Raw genomic sequence first — 18409 nt, 5'->3', positions numbered from 1 at the left:
TCTGTCTGTGAAAGGATATGGTGACATTAATCCCCACCACACCAGCCTCATACAGCTAATGAGGGCCACTCGAGATCACAACCTGGACCTGTAGCTAGAGGATGGGAACCGAGTCACATGGGTCTTCCTTTGGCTTCCAGCTCTTTTTAATTGGCCACTGTTGCCCATGCTTCAACTTCGTGATGGGTGGACGAAAAAAACGGACAGAAAGAAAGCAGCACAACACAAGGGGACGAAAAAAGGCAGCCGGAAAAAGACGCCTGCTCAGGAAGCTTGTGCTACAGAGGCCATTTCTACAGTGAGCTCTGAGCCTGTCATCGGCTGCAAAATCCACAACAGGGTTTCACGCTGGGATTACAGTTGGACAATGTGGATGCTCTTGCAGGGTTCTGCAGGTTTAAGGGAGCCAAATGAAAGACTTTTAAAGACTTTTTCAAGGCCACTTCATCAAATTTAAGACCCTTTATCTTTTCTCGCCAGACAGTGTAACTGCCAGATACTCTTCTAAAATACAATAATAATTGCATTTTACCTTAAGTAATAAATTATTATTTTATATATTCCTTTTAATTTTAATTCCAATTTTTTATTTTTTAGCCGTTGTCAATGTTAACAGACTCATATTACCTGTAGTGCAGCAAGCCACTAGGGGGCGACTATGATAGTTTTGGTTTCTTATTTCAGTACTGCATGATTCGGAAAATAGTCCTAATGCAATTACTGTACTGTATTTGTTGTCACATGTTTGACTACTACGTAGCTACAGTGCTTTACTTTACTTTACTTTACTTTATTTAGCAGACGCTTTTATCCAAAGCGACTTACAAGAGGAAGACACCAGCAATTCTCGTTCGATTTCTATAGAATATTGAGTTTACAAACTAAGAGCCCTGATAAGGCTCAGACTTGTCAGTGAAGAGCATGCTCAGAGATTGTTAGGTGCTAGACGAAGAAAAATTATAATGTATTTATACATTTTTGTATTGTTTGTGCAATGTGTACGCATGTGTGTGTGTAAGTGTTAGATTTGTCTGTAACTGTAACAGTGCAATGTAGCACTGTTGTACAGGGTGGGTGTGGCTCTTAAACGGTGAATGAAAATGGAATATGAACCGTGGTGCAGCGTTTGGAAAAAACCCTGTGGAAAGTAATAAGCCCCCTACAATAATTAATACTCCACTTGCCACGGAAAGAACAGGAGTTAGCCCCGAAGTTTTATACATGTTGTATATTGCCAATCAAATTAACATTTCACGAATACATTTATTGACAGAATGCAAAAAGACATGATAGGTACTATAGACCAGATTAGCACATTTCCAGCTCGAGTCCGGAATACGGCAGGAACGGATCACAGACTGAAGTCAGTCGTTCTCAGTTTAGTCAGCTGGTGAACCTCAAGAAAAGGACATAATATGTTGTCGCTTCAGTCCATGTACTCATAATATAAAGTGCATAATTTTGCATTTACGTAATCACACAATCTGACATTGTGATTGCGCGGTGCTGCACTTGTGAACCCAGAAGTATCGTTAAAATCAGTAATCCATCACCGGCGGATTATTGACCGATTGAAGGCTTGTCCCATTTCATTTAGAAATAAAAAATAAATGTAGGAACATACTGACCCTCCTCACTGGACTATTCCTGATTCAGCAACGTCAAGAGATGTTTTTAATATAAGGAGAAGACGTCCGCCGGCGAGTGCAGAATATAGAAATTTAGCTCCATAGGTGGTTCTGCTAATTCCGATCTTAAAAAAAAAAAAAATTAGGCCTTAATTTGTCTGAAAATCCCATTTTTAAGGGTTGTGTGGATTGTGTGACCGTTTACTTTGTGCATTATATTGCAATAAAAGCCAATGTTTCACCTACAGTGTCCATCCAACAGCTGGAAGGCATGTAAAATGACATAAAATCCGCCACCCCAACATGCCACCTGAAGACGCGGACCACGTGACCCACAGGGAATCCGCCTCGGCCCCACGCCGATCTTCATCATTCGAACGGGATCAGACGCTAACAACGCAGTCGCAGAAAGCAACTAAAAGGCAGTGGCGAACAAAGAAAGAAAGATCTCCCAGCGAGACGCCAAAATCCCGTCCCACCTCAACACCCGCGATAATTCCCGGTAATTAAAGCGGCCAGGCGTTCCCGCGTAATTCTGGTGCCATCTCTCCACAACAACAACAACAACAAAATAAAGCGGTGCCGAGGGGGACGTGTCCCCGCAGCCCAGGTGGAGACCGGGGAGACCGCTCCCCCACCGGCGATGGGAGGGCCCGGGGGGAGGAGGCTTATCGGGCGATTTGTTGGAACGGAGCGCGGACCGAGAGGAAGCCCCCTGCCCACTCGCCCTCCCTCCCGCGTGGATGCGAGCTGAAGAAACTCTGAACTTTTTTTTTTCTTCGCTCTTCGGGGCGTCGTCGTCGTACGCGGGTCGCATCCGAGCTGCGAGGTCCGTCGTCAGAAGTTTGTCTGGAGAGTGAAGACGGAACTTTTTTTATTTTATTTTTATTTTTCTGTCCGCGTAGAAAAGCCAGGATGTCAGATATTTCTGTGAATGACCATCTCGAAGGGATATTGTCCGATTTTGAGGGTAAGTGTCTCGTAAAAATCTCTCTAAGTATACATGTAAATACACATTTTGTGCATTGTGTGTTAATTAAACTTATGACATACACACACATCATCGGGATGGGAATACTGTACTGTCAGAAATCAATTAAAATGAGTGTGTATACATGCACGTGTCAAACTGGAATAAGGTTTAATAATGTGGCTCAGTACCAGTGTTCTGCATTATAGAGCAATGCTTTCATTCAATAGAAGCTCGTAATATAAACTCATTTGCTAAAGTAGCCTAATGACTAGTAATTTACAACTCTTTGACATAATCTTTTTTTTTTTTTTTTTACTTTTCAACAGTCCACTAAGAAGTTGCAATATTTGCATTTTCTTGCTGGGTTGGAAAGTGCATGACGTATTAAATTAATATTCTTTTATAGTCGAGTCATTCACACAGCGGCCCTGTGGCAATGCTAGTGCTCTTCATGAGTACGCTTGAGGGCGACGTGATTCTGAACGTTCGCACCCCTGAATTCCGCGGGGACCCGGCAGTAATTAGTTTACCATGCTCATAAAACTCCTCTCCCCTCATGCCGGAGTGCCGACGCTTGGGAGCTTTATTTAGACCAAAAAAAAAATGTCCTCCCAGACCGTCTCCGCTGTGACTGCGGACGCCATTGAATTTGACACACATTTCTGAATGGGAGAGAAACCTTCCCCATGCACATCTGACGAGGACAAGGACGGCGCCCCGACAGCAGAACAATGGTGACGCTCGCACAACAGCAAACTGTTTGGACAGGTGCTGATCCGTGGAGAAAAACAAATTAGTTCAACACTCCGGAATAAAGCAACTTCTGTTGGCCCAGACACCGTCTTAGACCGCCTCATGTTGGCCATTGAGGACTTTACGGCGTTACATATTGTTGGGGGACGGCGGCCTTCCACAAGATTTTGGTTTTCTCCCATGCGTTTGTGGGTGTGGCGTCACACACACACACACACACACAAAAAGGATTTTCCAAGTCACACCTAATGACATTTCCCCATTAAAACAACTGGCCCCGGCTAAATGGCAAACAAACATATCAGATGAACCGACCCCCAAGAGCTACAACAACACCATGGAATGCCACTGTTTTGCCAACGGTCTGCGGTGCCTTTGATGCTCAGGACTTGATATTTTGAGACTGTGTTGCTTCTTGTTATCTGCAGCACAGATGTTTTCTACCACTGGGCCACTTGAGCGGGGTTAAAAAGTGGGCATCTGGAGCAACACGGTCTTTCGGCCCCCTTGTGGTGTGGCCTCGGCATAAAGTGGCCATTATTGAATGTGACAGGATCCAATTTAATTCAGTCAAAGGATGCAATTGTCATCATCTGTGCTCCTATGTGAGCATCTGGGGATGTGCTGAAAGGCACAGTGTCCTCTGCCAGCGGTGCCCCCTTCAATTAGTTTTCTTTTCAATCAGATTCATCCTGTGGGCATATGGAACATGTGATTTTGTGGTAGGAAGGTACCACAACGCAGACATTAGGTCCTTTCAGCTTTCACCGTAAATTAGGCCACAGGTCTGCCCCAGAAGGAACGGCCCGGGTCCCACAATGAGCCTCAGTAAGGGCATACAGTAGCCCCGTTCACGGAGGGCGTGGGGACGGGGCCCTTGCAAGCTGAGCTGGAATGCCATGGTGCTGTGGGGTGCGTTGTGTACGTAGGCCTTTTCATGTGGGCTAGCAATCTTAAAACGAGTCCCTTCAGGACATGTCCTTGAGTCCAAATATGGGTCTTAAGTGGTTGTTTAGAGGCTCACGCAAAAAGGAAATACAGCTTTACTCATTCTTTAGGACAGAAAACTTCAAAATCAAACGGGGATCTAGAAGACAGTTTTTTTTTTTTTTTGCAGGAATTTGTGCATGCGTCTGCACATGTAGGCCCACTAGTGTGTGTGTGTGTGTGTGTGTGTGTGTGTGTGTGTGCGTGCACACGTGCCTCTGTGAGTGCCCATGTCTTACATTGTAGCATTACCAGGCTCTCTTCGGGCTCTAATTACTGTGATTCTGTCCAAACGGAGCAGCTGCTGCAGCCTTATTGGCCTCCCCTCGGTGCCATATGCACATATGTGCCGGTTAAGGGGGTCGATCACGCGGTTTCCTAGTAAAACAGAAAATGTCATGAATTGAGCAATGCGATTACATAAAAGAGTCGCAGATGTTGATTTATGTGTTTCCTGTCGCACACTTGTTTGGCCTTCGCACCTCAGGCAAACAGTGGTTTTGCCCATTAAAACCAAGATTGCCGTATGCCAGAGGGTGTCATAGTAACTGGATTGCGTCCCGCAACCTGTCTCTTTTCAGCCAAAATTCAGCCTTTGGCTTGGAACTCTAACTGACGAGACAGGGAAGGTACATTATGCTGTTGGCTGCAGTGGTTCTCAACATGTGGTTCAGACATGCAGGGATGTAATTGCCCTTAAAAATGAAATCCCTCTTAAGTGCCCCCTCTATAAAGCAAACAGAGATGTATGTTAAGGGCACCTGGCCTCTGCATGTCATTCTGAGAACTAAAGCGTGCAGCCAAGCAAAGGAAGTTAGTTGGTGAATTTCATGCTGGTGGAAGCTTCAGTGCCCTAACCTGTGTTTTGGCATGAGGGGTGCTGACATTGAAACGAACGTACAAGGTGATGTAAGTGTTAAAACTCCATGTGCGAGGTTTTCATGACCTCGGGCTGTGAACACCCAGGATCCTCGTTTACGTCGTTACGATACCCACTCAGAAGACAGACTCCAGATGTGCCTGGGCCGAGGTGGTCTGCTCCGGGGAGATGTCCCAGTCGTGATCAGTGGGAGCAGGCAGAGGGGTCGTCAGAGAATACCTGCGTGGAATGCGGGGGTGGCTGAGAGAGGGAGGGAGAGGGGGAGAAGTCTTCAGGGGGCAAGTTGAGGCCTGTCTGTCCAGAGGTCTGTACTCCCTTCACAGGCGGTTTAACTTATCACTGCTCTGTGCAGGTCTTTTTGCAGTATACGACTTATAGTTTACTGCAGCAGATGTCTATACATGGCTGACATCCTCTGGGTCACGTTGTGGGACATTTTAATAGGAAGGGAAGTTGTGTGTGTTTGTACACTGGCCTTGCTTGTCAACTCCCAACCCCTGTCTCCTTTTCAGAACTGGTCCATATTTACGGCCAGACGGCCATGCGTGCTTCACTCTCACTGGGGTTACCCCCCTGAGCCTTCCTCCCCAAACACCCTGGAACTATAATCATGCCCTATGCCTTTCCCCTGCAAACGTCTTTAACATAAACCTAAACCCCTAAAGTAACAGGCAAGCCAATGGCAGTCAGCCTGCCAGACAAACATATAGTCAATACTGGGAATCAGTCCCCTTAGCACCTTTTGTTAAGCCACCACATGACAGTTTAATCTACCCTTTGCTTTGCTTAAATGCTAAACTTGTCAGCGTTTTAGCCTATGACACAAAGCTACAAATATCAGCCTTTCCTCTTTTCATATGGCATTATGGCCAAGAATTTTTTTTTTTTTTAACTCACCTACTCAGCATGTAACCGCCACAGCCTGAGTTTCATTGCCTGTGATTTACGGGAAACTGGAAAAAAAAAAAAAAAAAAAAAAGGACCTAGAAAGGGCACCTGGTGTACTCCACAACAGTAATCTGCATGTGGCAGGATGCATGTTATCGCCACAGGAGGAAGGCAGGCTCCCTGTTTCCCACAGTGCAACAGAAACGGCCAGAAACGCTGAGCCGAACGGGAAATCCCGGCCCCCAGAAATCACTAATGCCCGAGAGAGAAAACAAAAATCATGTCTGTCGTGCAGCCTGCGTATTGCTGCATGCGAAACCCGAGCGGATTAAGCAAGTCGGCGCTGTGAGAAAGATCACGCCGGAGCGCAGAGAGGATGGCACACTCGGCCGCCGGCGTAATTACTTCCAGAGATTTTGACCCGATGCCAGTAATCACCTGATACCAGCCCTTCTTTTGCCGTGTGAGGGGGCAGGTTTTCGCTTGCCCAGACCATTTGTTTAAAACTGTTAGAGCTGTACCATCCCATCAGGGTCCCTCTGTAGCTTGTGCACTCGAGGTGCTACCGCGGGGCGTTTTCTTTTTTGTTCTGGAATTATGAATTACATGAAACTTTTAGCTCTACCGATTGCCAGCAGAGCAACATTAGGCTCCTTACAATCCTAGCTTGTGCGACTCTGTCCCGCAGCCCATGAATAGGCGGCTCTTTGCGCTCTATATCTGAACGACGATCTCCCACGAAGTCCACCGCCAAAGCCTGTATGACATCAAGCCGCATTACTCCAGCCATGCTCTTTCTAATAACAAGTTTGTCGGGTCATGTGAACGACGGGCCATGCACTTCGGGCCGGACAGACGGCCGCGTGTGTGTCGCACACACACACAGTAGGGTCACGCTGTTGGAATTTGATTAGAGGCTAAACTCTCACAGCTGTGCAACTGCTGATGGGCGAGCGGAGACAATGGGGCCGTGGTCCGCTCACTGTAAAAGGCATTGGGGGGGGCTATTTTTTGAGGGGGAGGGCTCTGTCTGTGTGAAATGTGATTTGATTTAGTACTTGTGCAGTGCAGTCTCCATGCCTCTAATTGGTTGCATACCCTACAGGAACAAGAACCACTGTTCCCAGAGCCTGTAGATAAAAATCAGAGCCAGCACTCGAGATGCCATCATAACTGTGTGCTGATAGGGCTGTTTACACAGGGCTGCGTGAATGCAGCTGAAAAGAAGGGCTCTTAGACAATGACTAGCTTGACGTTTCACCTTCACACAAAAACCCCACTGTTACGTTATCTCGTCTGCCGGTGATGAATTGAGAATGAAAGAGGTAACAGCAGTAGAAGAAGAAGCTTCCACTTGAATTCCATTGCTTCCCAGTTTTTGGGCCACTTAAATTTTTTAATGCCCACATGAAATATTTTTCTCCTCGTCTGAGCCATGGTGCTACTCCAAGGACTGTCTTCATTGTTCTCCACTGGAATTCTGGGTCATGGCAAGGGCCGCTGTAATCCAAGCCTTCAGCCCCTGACACTCTGCCTGTGAATCGACCCTTTGTGCAGGAGGAAGAGCTTTTGCCTCTCACAAAAGCAAAAGGTCGGAAAACAGTGTTTGCCGCTGGCTTTGTGCGGCTGGGTCTGAGAAAAATGGGATTAAGGGATACTGCTATAGTTCACGTGGCTCAGGTGTACAGCTGACATTTTGTTTCAGGTGTTTAGTCTAATATCTAAACATGTACCATGTGACTTAAGTCTAAAACATCAATTTAACACAATATATTGATTTAAAATGTAGAACCTGCACAATTACATGTGTTCGTGTAGTACTTACACTTACCCAAGAGGAAGTAGAAAACAATGGAATTCATCAATTTCCAACAGTTGTTGTTGTACTTGAAGTTTACCCCACCGTGTAACTGACTGTCAGGAGACATGGACGCAAACACTCGCAAGACCTAACCTGGCTACAGGAATGAAGCGTTTACACAGTGATGTCATGTCAGCCTGAAAGGAAGATCAAACAGACAAGACTGTAATTATGGCCTGGCCTCTAACAATGTGTCTGACAGAAGTCCATTGCTAAAATGGGATCTGGTTGGCCTTTTCACAGAGGTCTAAGCCTTTCAAGCTCTTAGCACCTCTATAAAAGAAAATCTGGGGAATTACTGTTATAGCTGATGTATTATTGTTATCACAAAGGGAAAGCGCAGTAGTAAAGCAAAATACTTTTTGCTTAATACTTAATACATAAGGTCTTGCTCTGGGAAAGTTTGATTTTTCTATTTGATTGAGTGTTCCATTAAGTATATGCTGTTCAAATTTGAAACTGGGACAGTCTTTCCTGGGTTTCATCAGAATCTGCTCTACTTTGAAGATCTTCACATTTACATTTACAGCAGCATTTATCAGACGCCCTTATCCAGAGCGACTTACAATCAGTAGTTACAGGGACAGTCTCCCTGGAGCATCTTAGGGTTAAGTGTCTTGCTCAGGGACACAATGGTATTAAGTGGGATTCGAACCCGGGTCTTCTGGTTCATAGGCGAGTGTTTTACCCACTAGGCTACTACCACCCATCTTCACCTATTTATTGATTGCCTTGCAGTGTATTAGACAAAGTTTGTTGACTTTAATGCGTTTTGACTAGCCCGTTGAGCTGTGTATCACTGTTAGGTCATAGAAGAAAAAAATATCTTAAACCAGGCTAAGAATTGTTTGTAAGGTCTATGATTGATATATAAGAATACACAAAAGCCCACATGTCTAATGAGATATCCTTTGTCTTCTGCAGCACTTAAAAGATCCTTTGACATTGATGATGTGGATGAGATCCCGACTTTCTCCCCAAAATCATCAGTCACCTCCCCAATCAGTCCCAGTGCTATTTTAAACAAGAGCAATGACAGCAGGGACCCGACCAACCACGTCTCTCCAGTTTTCCGCTCTCGGATCAGTATGAGCTCAAGCCCTGCCCAGAGCCCTGTGCTGAAGAACAGAATGGTCTCCAGCCTGTCCTTCAACCGTGGCACCATGGGCAAACCCACCATCAACGCCACCACCACCATCAATCGGGCTGCCTCCTTCCAAAACAAGTTCAACCCTAACAGCTTCTCCTCATCAGGCCCCGGAAGCGACAATGATAGTCTCCACAGCTCTTCTTCCAGCCTGGAGTACCAGATGTCTTCCAAGATGAACTCCTACACCAGTCCTCCCCAGAGCCCCATGGGAGTAGGACAGTATAAATCCCAGTGCGTGAGCAGCTCGGCCTTGAAGAAGTTCTCTTCACATGGTAACGTGTTCCACTCTGAGCTGGAGAGTCCATTGGTCATCCCGACAGAGCCTATTGGCATCACCCATGGCTCCATGCCTGCTCTGGATCTCCAGATTGCGGAGAGTGGCGGTGTGAGGCGTGTGGTCTCTCCTGGCTCACGATACATTAACACAGGCATACCCTGGAATACCCATTCCCATCGGCTCCAGAACACCAGTCCTTTTGGGAAAGAACCATATTCCCCGCCGAATCACCAGACCCCCAAAGCAAAGGAACCAGCTCGGCTCAATAAGTTTCCCCTGGATCTAGATAACCTTGTTTCCAAGTCTCAGGTTGAAGCTCCTTCTGCCCCGAAGCCTCCCCCACGATTCATTCCTCAGCCTAGCAGCTCTGCGGTGACTGCTAGCCCTTCTGCTTCCATCAGCAGCTTAGACATTACAGATACGAGTCACATCCACCACCACAACAACAATGTGGACAAGAGCGAGTCTGTGAGTTCTGCTGGAGCCATCCCAGTTCCAAGCATCAGCCAGTGTCCCATCCCACTCTCTCCAGCTCAGACCCCACAGTTCAACTTGGTTTCTCAACCTCAGGTTGTCCAAGTGACCCAAGCCACCCCACCAATGGTGCCTACCAAGATGGACACTGATAATGATCCTGAACTGGATGTGGCCCAGGCCAAGGAGTCCGTGGGCTCCATACTTCAGAGGATTGCCTCCTTCTCTAGGGTGAACAGCAAGATTCCAGCACCCAGCCACATCCTCCACCTCAGCAATGGCATAAAGAAGGAGTGCCCACTCATACTACGTAAGCCACTCTCCAGGGAAGAAGGTAAGAGATGGCGCCGCTGCTCTAGCTTTAAACATTTCCAAAAAGTGTTCTGGTCTGATGATGAATTTAGAGTGCTGCTCCACTTCTTTATGGTAGTGGATATGAATAGACAGGATGACAAAAAAGTGCAACAGAGTGCGGGAAGGGTGGACGGTGAGATTACCTTGGTGATGAACATCATTAAGCAGAGTAAATAACGCTTTTTTTTCATGTGTACGCACCTGTGAAGGTAGGCCACTCATCATAGTCCATCTCCTTTTGTCTGAAGTGCCCCTGTCATCACAGCTGCCAATCCACATCTCATCAATATACAGTAGAAACAGGCTCGAGGGCGGGGAGAGAGCAGGCAAGAGAGATGGGGAAGGAATGAGGGGGAAAAGGAGCACAGCTAAAACCGGACAAATTCCTGGCATATCGACAAATGGCTGAGTGTAAACAGCGATAACAGCACAGGCGAGCCTGTCAACACTGCCTATCCTTTAAAGTGATCCCCGGCGGCCATGGAAGAGGTTGCTTCCTGCAGACTTGAGAGAGAGAGAGAGAGAGAGAGAGGGAGAGACAGAGGATGGGGGCAGGTACCTCAGGTGTTCTCAGATCTAACATCTAGCCTGCACACAAAAAAAAACAAAACATTTTGTTTTAGCCACGCTCACCTCGGGGATCAAAATCAGAACGCAACGTTTTAAGTGAAGTGATTGTCACATGTGATGCACAGCAGCACAGCACATGGTGCACACAGTGAAATTTGTCCTCTGCATTTAACCATTCACCCTGAGTGAGCAGTGGGCAGCCATGACAGGCGCCAGGGGAGCAGTCTGTGGGGACGGTGCTTTGCTCAGTGGCACCTCAGTGACACCTTGGCGGACCGGGATTCGAACCGGCAACCTTCTAATTACGGGGCCGCTTCCTTTACCGCTAGGCCACCACTGCCCCGCTAGGCCACCACTGCCCACTGATGTTGGGGCGCTGACATGCCGATTTAACGAGTGGGTCTTGACTGGACGGAGAAGTGGTGCGTGGATGAGGCTCACGGGGGGGTTAACCCAAGGCACATCAAAAGGATGTTGGCTGCCGCTCTGAGGTCCCTCCGCCACCCTTGGTGCATCGGCGGTCTGAGGTTTGCTGATGACTCATGACATCTGCTACTTCAAACAGCACCAATGAGATCAGGCTGCATGAACAGCCCGAAGTGCACGAAGCTTGTTGTTGTCAATTTTTTGTACTCATGGTGAACCACATGAAGGTTAGCAGGGCCAAGTAATGCAATTTTTTTTCGAGCTTTAGCTCGCGCACGGTGCCTTGGGCAGCCATGTGGCATTGGACGTTGATTGTGGCTAATTGACGCAGCCCGTCCCTCCGAGGAAACCAGTGATGCGCCAGTGCAAAGCACATGTGTTGGGGGGGACATTCCTGCCAAAAAACTGACAGATGCCTCTTAATGAGTGGACTACAGAGAGCAGGACTTACCTAACACGGGGAGAACACACTAATCCCGGCACTCAGGCCGGAGCAGCACCGGCTGGTGGGATGTTGGCCACGGTCCTTTCCTCTTTCCCTCCGCTCCCTCTGTCTTGTTCCTGTGGTCACTAATGCGGGGAAATCTGGAGGGAAGAAGGAAAACAGGGAGCGGTGAACTGTAAAGGCCCAATGGGTGCCTGGTACTGTGCCTGGATATGGAGAGCGAGGAAAGGAGGGAAAAGAAAAAAAAAAAAGAGTTTTCACCCAAGGCACTTATCTCCGGCATCTCGGCAAGAGCGAGCGAGTGAACGCACGGGGTGGGCGTTCTGACATCCGCTGTGATCCCCAGCAGCTGGGTAGCAAGCGACCCCCGCGCCCCCCCACCCCCTCCCCACACACGCTCAAACATAAACACTGCTTCATTTACACAGGGTGATTTATAATTTCCAACGGAAGTCAGGAAGAAACAGAACCGAGCGGGGAAAAAAACTAGAGATGAACTGGGCCGCGCCTAGGGGTGAGTTCGCGAGGTCGCCCGCTGCGCAGCTTCGCTCTCTGTCCGACAGATGTGAAGCGAAATGCATCTGCTGATGGGGGGGCCGGTAGTGCTTCTTCCCGGGGCCAAGGGATGGTCCTCTTTACCGACACGTCTTTTACTCTCAAGCCCCTCTGCTTTGGCCACGCTGCACAAACAGATGCGTTGGCGTCATCGAGCCAAAAATGACACGCCCCGACGTGTTTTCATAGCCTGAAACGGTGCGTATTTTTAGATTGCTGCACCTCCACGCCTATTGTTCAGCCGTGCATGTGGTTGTTCCTACGTTTCCTGTGACATCGGCAACCCCCCTAAACGAACCAAAAAAAATAAAAAAACCCTTGGCCATTCATCAAGCTCCCTGCAGAGGCCACAGGCACATTTTATAACCTGAACTCTGATACGTTTCCCTCCTCCCTCCTGTTTTTAAGATACGAGCAAACAATACGGTGGAAATGCGTGGCCCTTTTCTTAATCAGATTATTCTTTCACAGTCCTGGGTCTGTGTCCACCACCATTTTGGATTTGTTTGCCGCCCGTGTTGCATTCAGGGTGAGACTAGAGAGATTCAAATTTTTCAATTTGCGACCATTTACACGAGCGCCGGCCGACGTTGGCCTCAAGGAGGGCATGATGGAGTGTGTTTTCTCTCCCTGAGTCCTGTCATACTGTGGGGGGCTTTTTTTCTCCACACTTCAAATCTCATTGGCTCGAAGGAATTTGCTAGATTCCTCGGTGTGCTTTTGATGTGGAAGCGCAGTATGAGCTTTATATCCATTGCAAATTGCATTTGGGGTGAGCGGCTCACATGACTGAGGAGAAGTGGGACAGAACGGCCTTTCGTGTATCGCTTGTTCTTTCTGCCATTGATTATATTCCATAGTTCATGCCACACAAATGGAGGCCAGTCGTGAAAATTTTACATTTGCTTTGTTGCTTCGTATGCAGTCATAAAACACAAAGCCTTGACCCTAATAGATATTTGCGGTGAAAAGAAGGTTTTATTGTGATTTTTTTTTTAAAGATCAGAACGCATAAAATCCGTATGTCCAACGCAGAGAGAGAAACAGAGAGTTTATAAAGGATATAAAGGCAAGACAAATAGCATTGATTTCTTTTCCCGGCAGCCACGGTTGCCGAAAATGCCTACGTAGCATCAGAACAAAACACATCCTGTATCCCCTCCGAGCCGAATCCTCAACCAGCACTTCCTCTTAACAACCCTAACCTGCTTTTCCTTTCTCCACCGTTCTTTTCCTGGCATCCAATATTGCCGCCATGGCCATGTTATTTTATTCATGAACTGGATGAACGTTGGCGTAGATCACAAGAGCGGCGCGGCGTACGGCACTATTCGCCGGTGGCAGTACAAATGCTGTTGCCTAAATGAGACAGGGAAGTTACCACTTTGAAGAGTCTATCAAATCATTTTCTATCCTCCACTATTTCTCCGTCTCCTCTCTTTTCTTTTTTTTTTTTTTTGTTCCTCCCTCCCTCCCTCCCACCAGATTCATGTTGTTACTTGTCAGAAACAGGCAGGAGGCTCTTTGCACTCTTATACGGCACAATTTATTCTGGATTTAATGACAGTGATTTAGAGAATAAATTCTTCTCCAGCAGATGTTTTAGGCCACCCTCCCATTATCCCCTCCAGCTAGGACAGACAGGGAGAGAGAGGGGGGGGGAATGAAAGGGGGTCTTGATTCACCACCCATCCCCCCAGTCGCCAAACCCAACTTCCACCGAGAGCAAAACAGTTTTACTTTGAACGTGCTGACGAAAAAAAGAGGCTCTTTCATTCCATATTCTTCTTTTCTCCGAAGCCTTGAAGTCGGACCGAATCAGGGTGAAATGATATTTGTGGCGTGTTTGCTGCACATCAGAATTCAAAAAACGGTCTGTTTACTTCCCCCCGCCTTTGTTTGCTCTCTCGCTCGTCTCCTCAGATCAGTGCCGAACTCCGCTGCCTTGTTGTGTCGCCACCAAAATGTGTTTCCTCGCCAGATAAGATTGCCCTCCGCCATTAAAGTTGTCTCACTGGCCGGGTCGGTGTGGCCTGCCCTCCAGCCGGGGGAGACGGTGCTCCCTTTCTCCTTTTATTCCTCCGTTAAAGCAGCCGATGTACTGCAATGAATGAAATGCAGGGTGCTGCGTCACAGATGACGGAAGATTAAGGTGGAAGAGGAAGTAATTAATACCAAGAAGTATTAATCAATGTTCCAATGTACGCATATGTCTGTGGCCTATCAGAAAACGATTTATGAATTATGCCATTTCAGACTCCGGTTCAAAATTGCGGAGCTTTTTTTGGTGCCATACTGAACACCAGGGTCAGATCTTAAATTAGAGGGTGTATGGGGTGGGAAGGGTATTCACCATAGCAGACAATGATACCATACACACACAACACACACACACACACACACACACAAAGCTATTTATTTACAACTATGGTCTTGTGTTGCAATGAGAATGAAGCAGTAAAGTCAACACATTAATCTATTCCCATTTGAACCATTATCATTAGTGGTAATTTTCCAGTACGGATGTAGTTGGAACGGAAACGGGTTGATTATTGGCCGACGTGAACAGTCTGACTTCTACCAAATTCGAAAATTTTCAACATTAGTTTCTCTTAAAGTGACTGTACAGCCAACGTGGCAGAACATTTTCCACTTCATAAAAGGAACTGGAACCAACTGGATGTGGTGGTACTCTGGGTTCTACCCAGCAAGCAGAGGACGTCCCAGTACTGGGATGTTGTGTACGTCTAGAGAAAGTTGAAATTTTATTTAGTTTGCCTGTTTTTTTATTTATCTATTTTATTTTTTAACCAGCATTTATGTAGCGCCTGTTTGGTAACTTCTGCTAGCCGCTATGCTGTGCAATATTAAAGTTAAAAAAAAAATTTCTTAATCTGGGACCTTTTACACTTGATCTCATCCTCTGAACACACTGTGATTGATGCTTGTGTTTCTAAACTCATTCATTACTCGTTCTTCAGCACTGTCCTCTGATGATATGTCTGGTTTGAAACACAGCCTTTTTGTCGTTGTGGAGTTAATGCATTTAGGTTGTGGTTTCCTGTTTAAAATGCCTCGCTTTTTTTATATTGTGTGTGTATGGGGCTTAATGATGTGTTAAGTTTTGCTTTTTAAAGGACATTTATGGTTTTGGCTGAACATTTCTATTTCGAAGGAGGGTGACGTGGGGTTCACTAAAGTAACATGCAGTTTAAGTTCGCACCAGTTAAGGGGATGTTTTGGAATGGCTTAAAATTATTAGCTGGGTGTGTATGCCTTTGGACATGACAGAGTGTGCACACGCCCCCACGTTATCAGCACACACAAGTGCATGCACACTCACACACACACACACAAACACACACACACACACACACACACACACATGCCATTCACACACGTAGCCACGGCTGACTTGACCTGTATGACTTTTTCTTGCGCTTAATGTAGGCGGTGTTGACAGGTAGAGGACAGGCCTGTCAGCAGGACTTCCTATGAGAGACCCCCACCACGGTCTTCACCCACACACAAATATTGACCGACTCGAAATTGACCACCATGCATCACAAACTGTCAGCCCTGCTGCCTCCATTACAGCATGACAGGTTCAGGACAATGAGGAGCAGAGCATCGTGTTGGTCCAGCTTTCAAGCCCACAGCCCAACATCGAGTGTGAAAATGATGCATCACCTTTTTTTTTTTTTTTTGGAAGTGGAAAATGTTTCAAGTCACAGCTGCCTGTTTTTTCCTTTTGCTGAGCACTGTCTAGGTTACAGGTTATGAAAACATTACGCATGATTTCGCTGGCTCGGGACTGGGAGAAGCTGGGTGTTTCTTGTGACAGCTACACATGCAGAATCTTGCATTTGAATGTGTCAGACATTACAGGAAAAAGGGAAGGATTGTGTTGGAACACAGACCCTTCTAAAGTTACATTTTTTTGTATGTGGAATATTAAGCCTTCCAGGGAAACAAAATCCAAGGGCATCTGCCTATGTTTCATCTTCAATCAAATAGTCATATTTTGGATTTTAATTGGGGAGTTTGCTGGAAAATAAACACTAATCCTGTACTGTCTGTCTCTAAAGCAGTGCAAATCTGATGAGATGTGGGACGAGATATGAATATGAAGGAATATGAATTATGTATGTGTCTTGATCTACATTGACAGGTCCTTCAACAAAACCCATCTCTCGGGGCGAATGTCATAAAAGTGCCTGATATTGTAAAAATGAGGTGGAGAAGGTAAAAGACAAATGGGATGATTTGACAGGATTAATTAATTCTTGGTTGGAAAGTATTTCCCGCCCAAGGGACAGAATATAGGCTGCTCATCTCTGACAGTCACTGTGATCTTGACCAAGCTCCCTTGACACAAAATAGGCTTTAACAACCTGTCCACAGAATCATAATCAGAATCTTGTTCATTGTCCAAGTATCTTAACCATGGGTGGCACACAAGCAGCACACAAGCAATATGTAATATGTAAAATATGCATTATTATGTACAAATAAGATCTTATTTATAGACAATACACAATATACAGATTATAGACAAGACAACACTTACATAAAGTGCAACAAACGAAAATAAGTTCTGTTGAAGAAGAACTAGATGCAAATTAACTCAGCCAGTTTTCAAACTGGCACTATGTGCAACACTTGTTTGCTACTTTGAGATTTACATAAAACTATGACAAACTAATCATTGCAGATTTTGTGTCATTATTTCTGTCAACCACAATATCGTATTTAATTATGTAATATAAGCAGCTTAAAATGGGAGGATGACCGACAGCTGTCACACATGCTACATCCTCGGCCTTGATGATTTAAAGCAATGCCCATCAATATGTCACCTGCACAAATATCATTAACTATTAATTTATGTGAATCATGAGGATGTGTTTGACCTTACACTAGTGAACAATTCCCACACTTTGTGCTGTGTTGAATGCCAGTTTCATTCATATATTGAAATCTGTTTACTCCGTACTAATTATACTTTAGTTCACTTGTGCACAGCAGAACTACAGAGATGCTGCTGAAATGTAGCAGAAAGGACATAATTTGGGACAATTTGGCTTGTGTATTTCTTTGGGTTCTCCGGGGAGCATCGGTCTGCTGTTGCTGCTTTTTCTCCCATTTAACATTTGAAGCTGGTTCAGTGGCAGCAAAAGCCATGAGCGGCTCCAAGAAATATTGATCAAAGCTGGATAATTCCTGGAATGCTAGATTTCAGACTTTAGATATTGAATTAATACTCAAAAGACACCTCCAAGTTACTTTTTTTCTGCATTTTAGTGAAATAGTTCATTTTTTACATAAATCATGTGGATGATATGAGCAATATTGAGAATTATTGCATGGTGCAGATTATTACGAGAACATTTTCATCCCATGATTCATTTGCTCACTCCTGACAGTTCGTGCTTCTTGAAAACAGGAGTCTCTTCACCATATTCATTATAAGACAGACTATGTGACCTTTGCAATGTTCTTAACAAAATTAAACCAAACCTTGGACAGTGGTGGCCTCGCGGTTAAAGAAGCGACCCCGTAATAAGAAGGCTGCCGGTTCGATTCTCAAGCCACCAAGGTGCCACTGAGGTGCCACTGAGCAAAGCACCGTCCCCACACACTGCTCCCCGGGCGCCCGTCATGGCTGCCCACTGCTCACTCAGGGTGATGGGATAAATGCAGAGGACAAATTTCACTGTGTGCACCGTGTGCTGTGCTGCTGCGTATCACATGTGACAATCATTTCACTTTTTTTTTTCTTTTTTTTTTTTTTTCCCCACTGAGAAAAGCAGTCGTCCCCACACACTGCTCCCCGGGCGCCTGTCATTGCTCATCGATGGGTTAAAAGCAAAGAACACATTTTGTTTGTGTGCAGTGTTTCTCAATGACAATCACTTCACTTTCACTAAAGCTTCCTGACTAGAATTGTGGTGCGAAGACAAAACCAACCATTGTGTGAAAGCAGAACAAGTGATGATTTGATGACAACATCTGAACATCCCGGTGTGGTGTGTTGAGAATGCTGCATATAATCACAAACCACAAAACTGTTATCAACAGACCTCCACGTCTGGTTCTCTGGTGGTTCTGTCTCACCGGGTTTTATGGTAACCAACAGTAAGCACTACTTAGATTAGCCCCTTTGGGCATTTTTGTGTATTCCACAA

The 18409-nt window shown here is 46.0% G+C and overlaps 1 protein-coding gene across 1 annotated transcript in view; it reads left to right on the top strand.

Annotated features, from left to right (window-relative positions):
* Window positions 1-2388: 2388 nt before the first annotated feature.
* The window catches only part of septin12 (septin 12), a 53612-nt gene continuing 37591 nt past the window's right edge, over window positions 2389-18409 (top strand). The window contains exons 1-2 of the mRNA XM_028985518.1: window positions 2389-2598; window positions 8895-10205. Coding sequence (XP_028841351.1) covers window positions 2544-2598; window positions 8895-10205 — 1366 coding nt within the window. The 5' untranslated portion in view covers window positions 2389-2543. The remainder of the gene's footprint in view (window positions 2599-8894; window positions 10206-18409) is intronic.

The sequence above is a fragment of the Denticeps clupeoides genome, chromosome 7 (assembly GCF_900700375.1).
Source record: "Denticeps clupeoides chromosome 7, fDenClu1.1, whole genome shotgun sequence".
In the NCBI taxonomy this organism is placed as follows: domain Eukaryota; kingdom Metazoa; phylum Chordata; class Actinopteri; order Clupeiformes; family Denticipitidae; genus Denticeps; species Denticeps clupeoides.
This window is presented reverse-complemented; position numbering and strand designations above follow the sequence as displayed.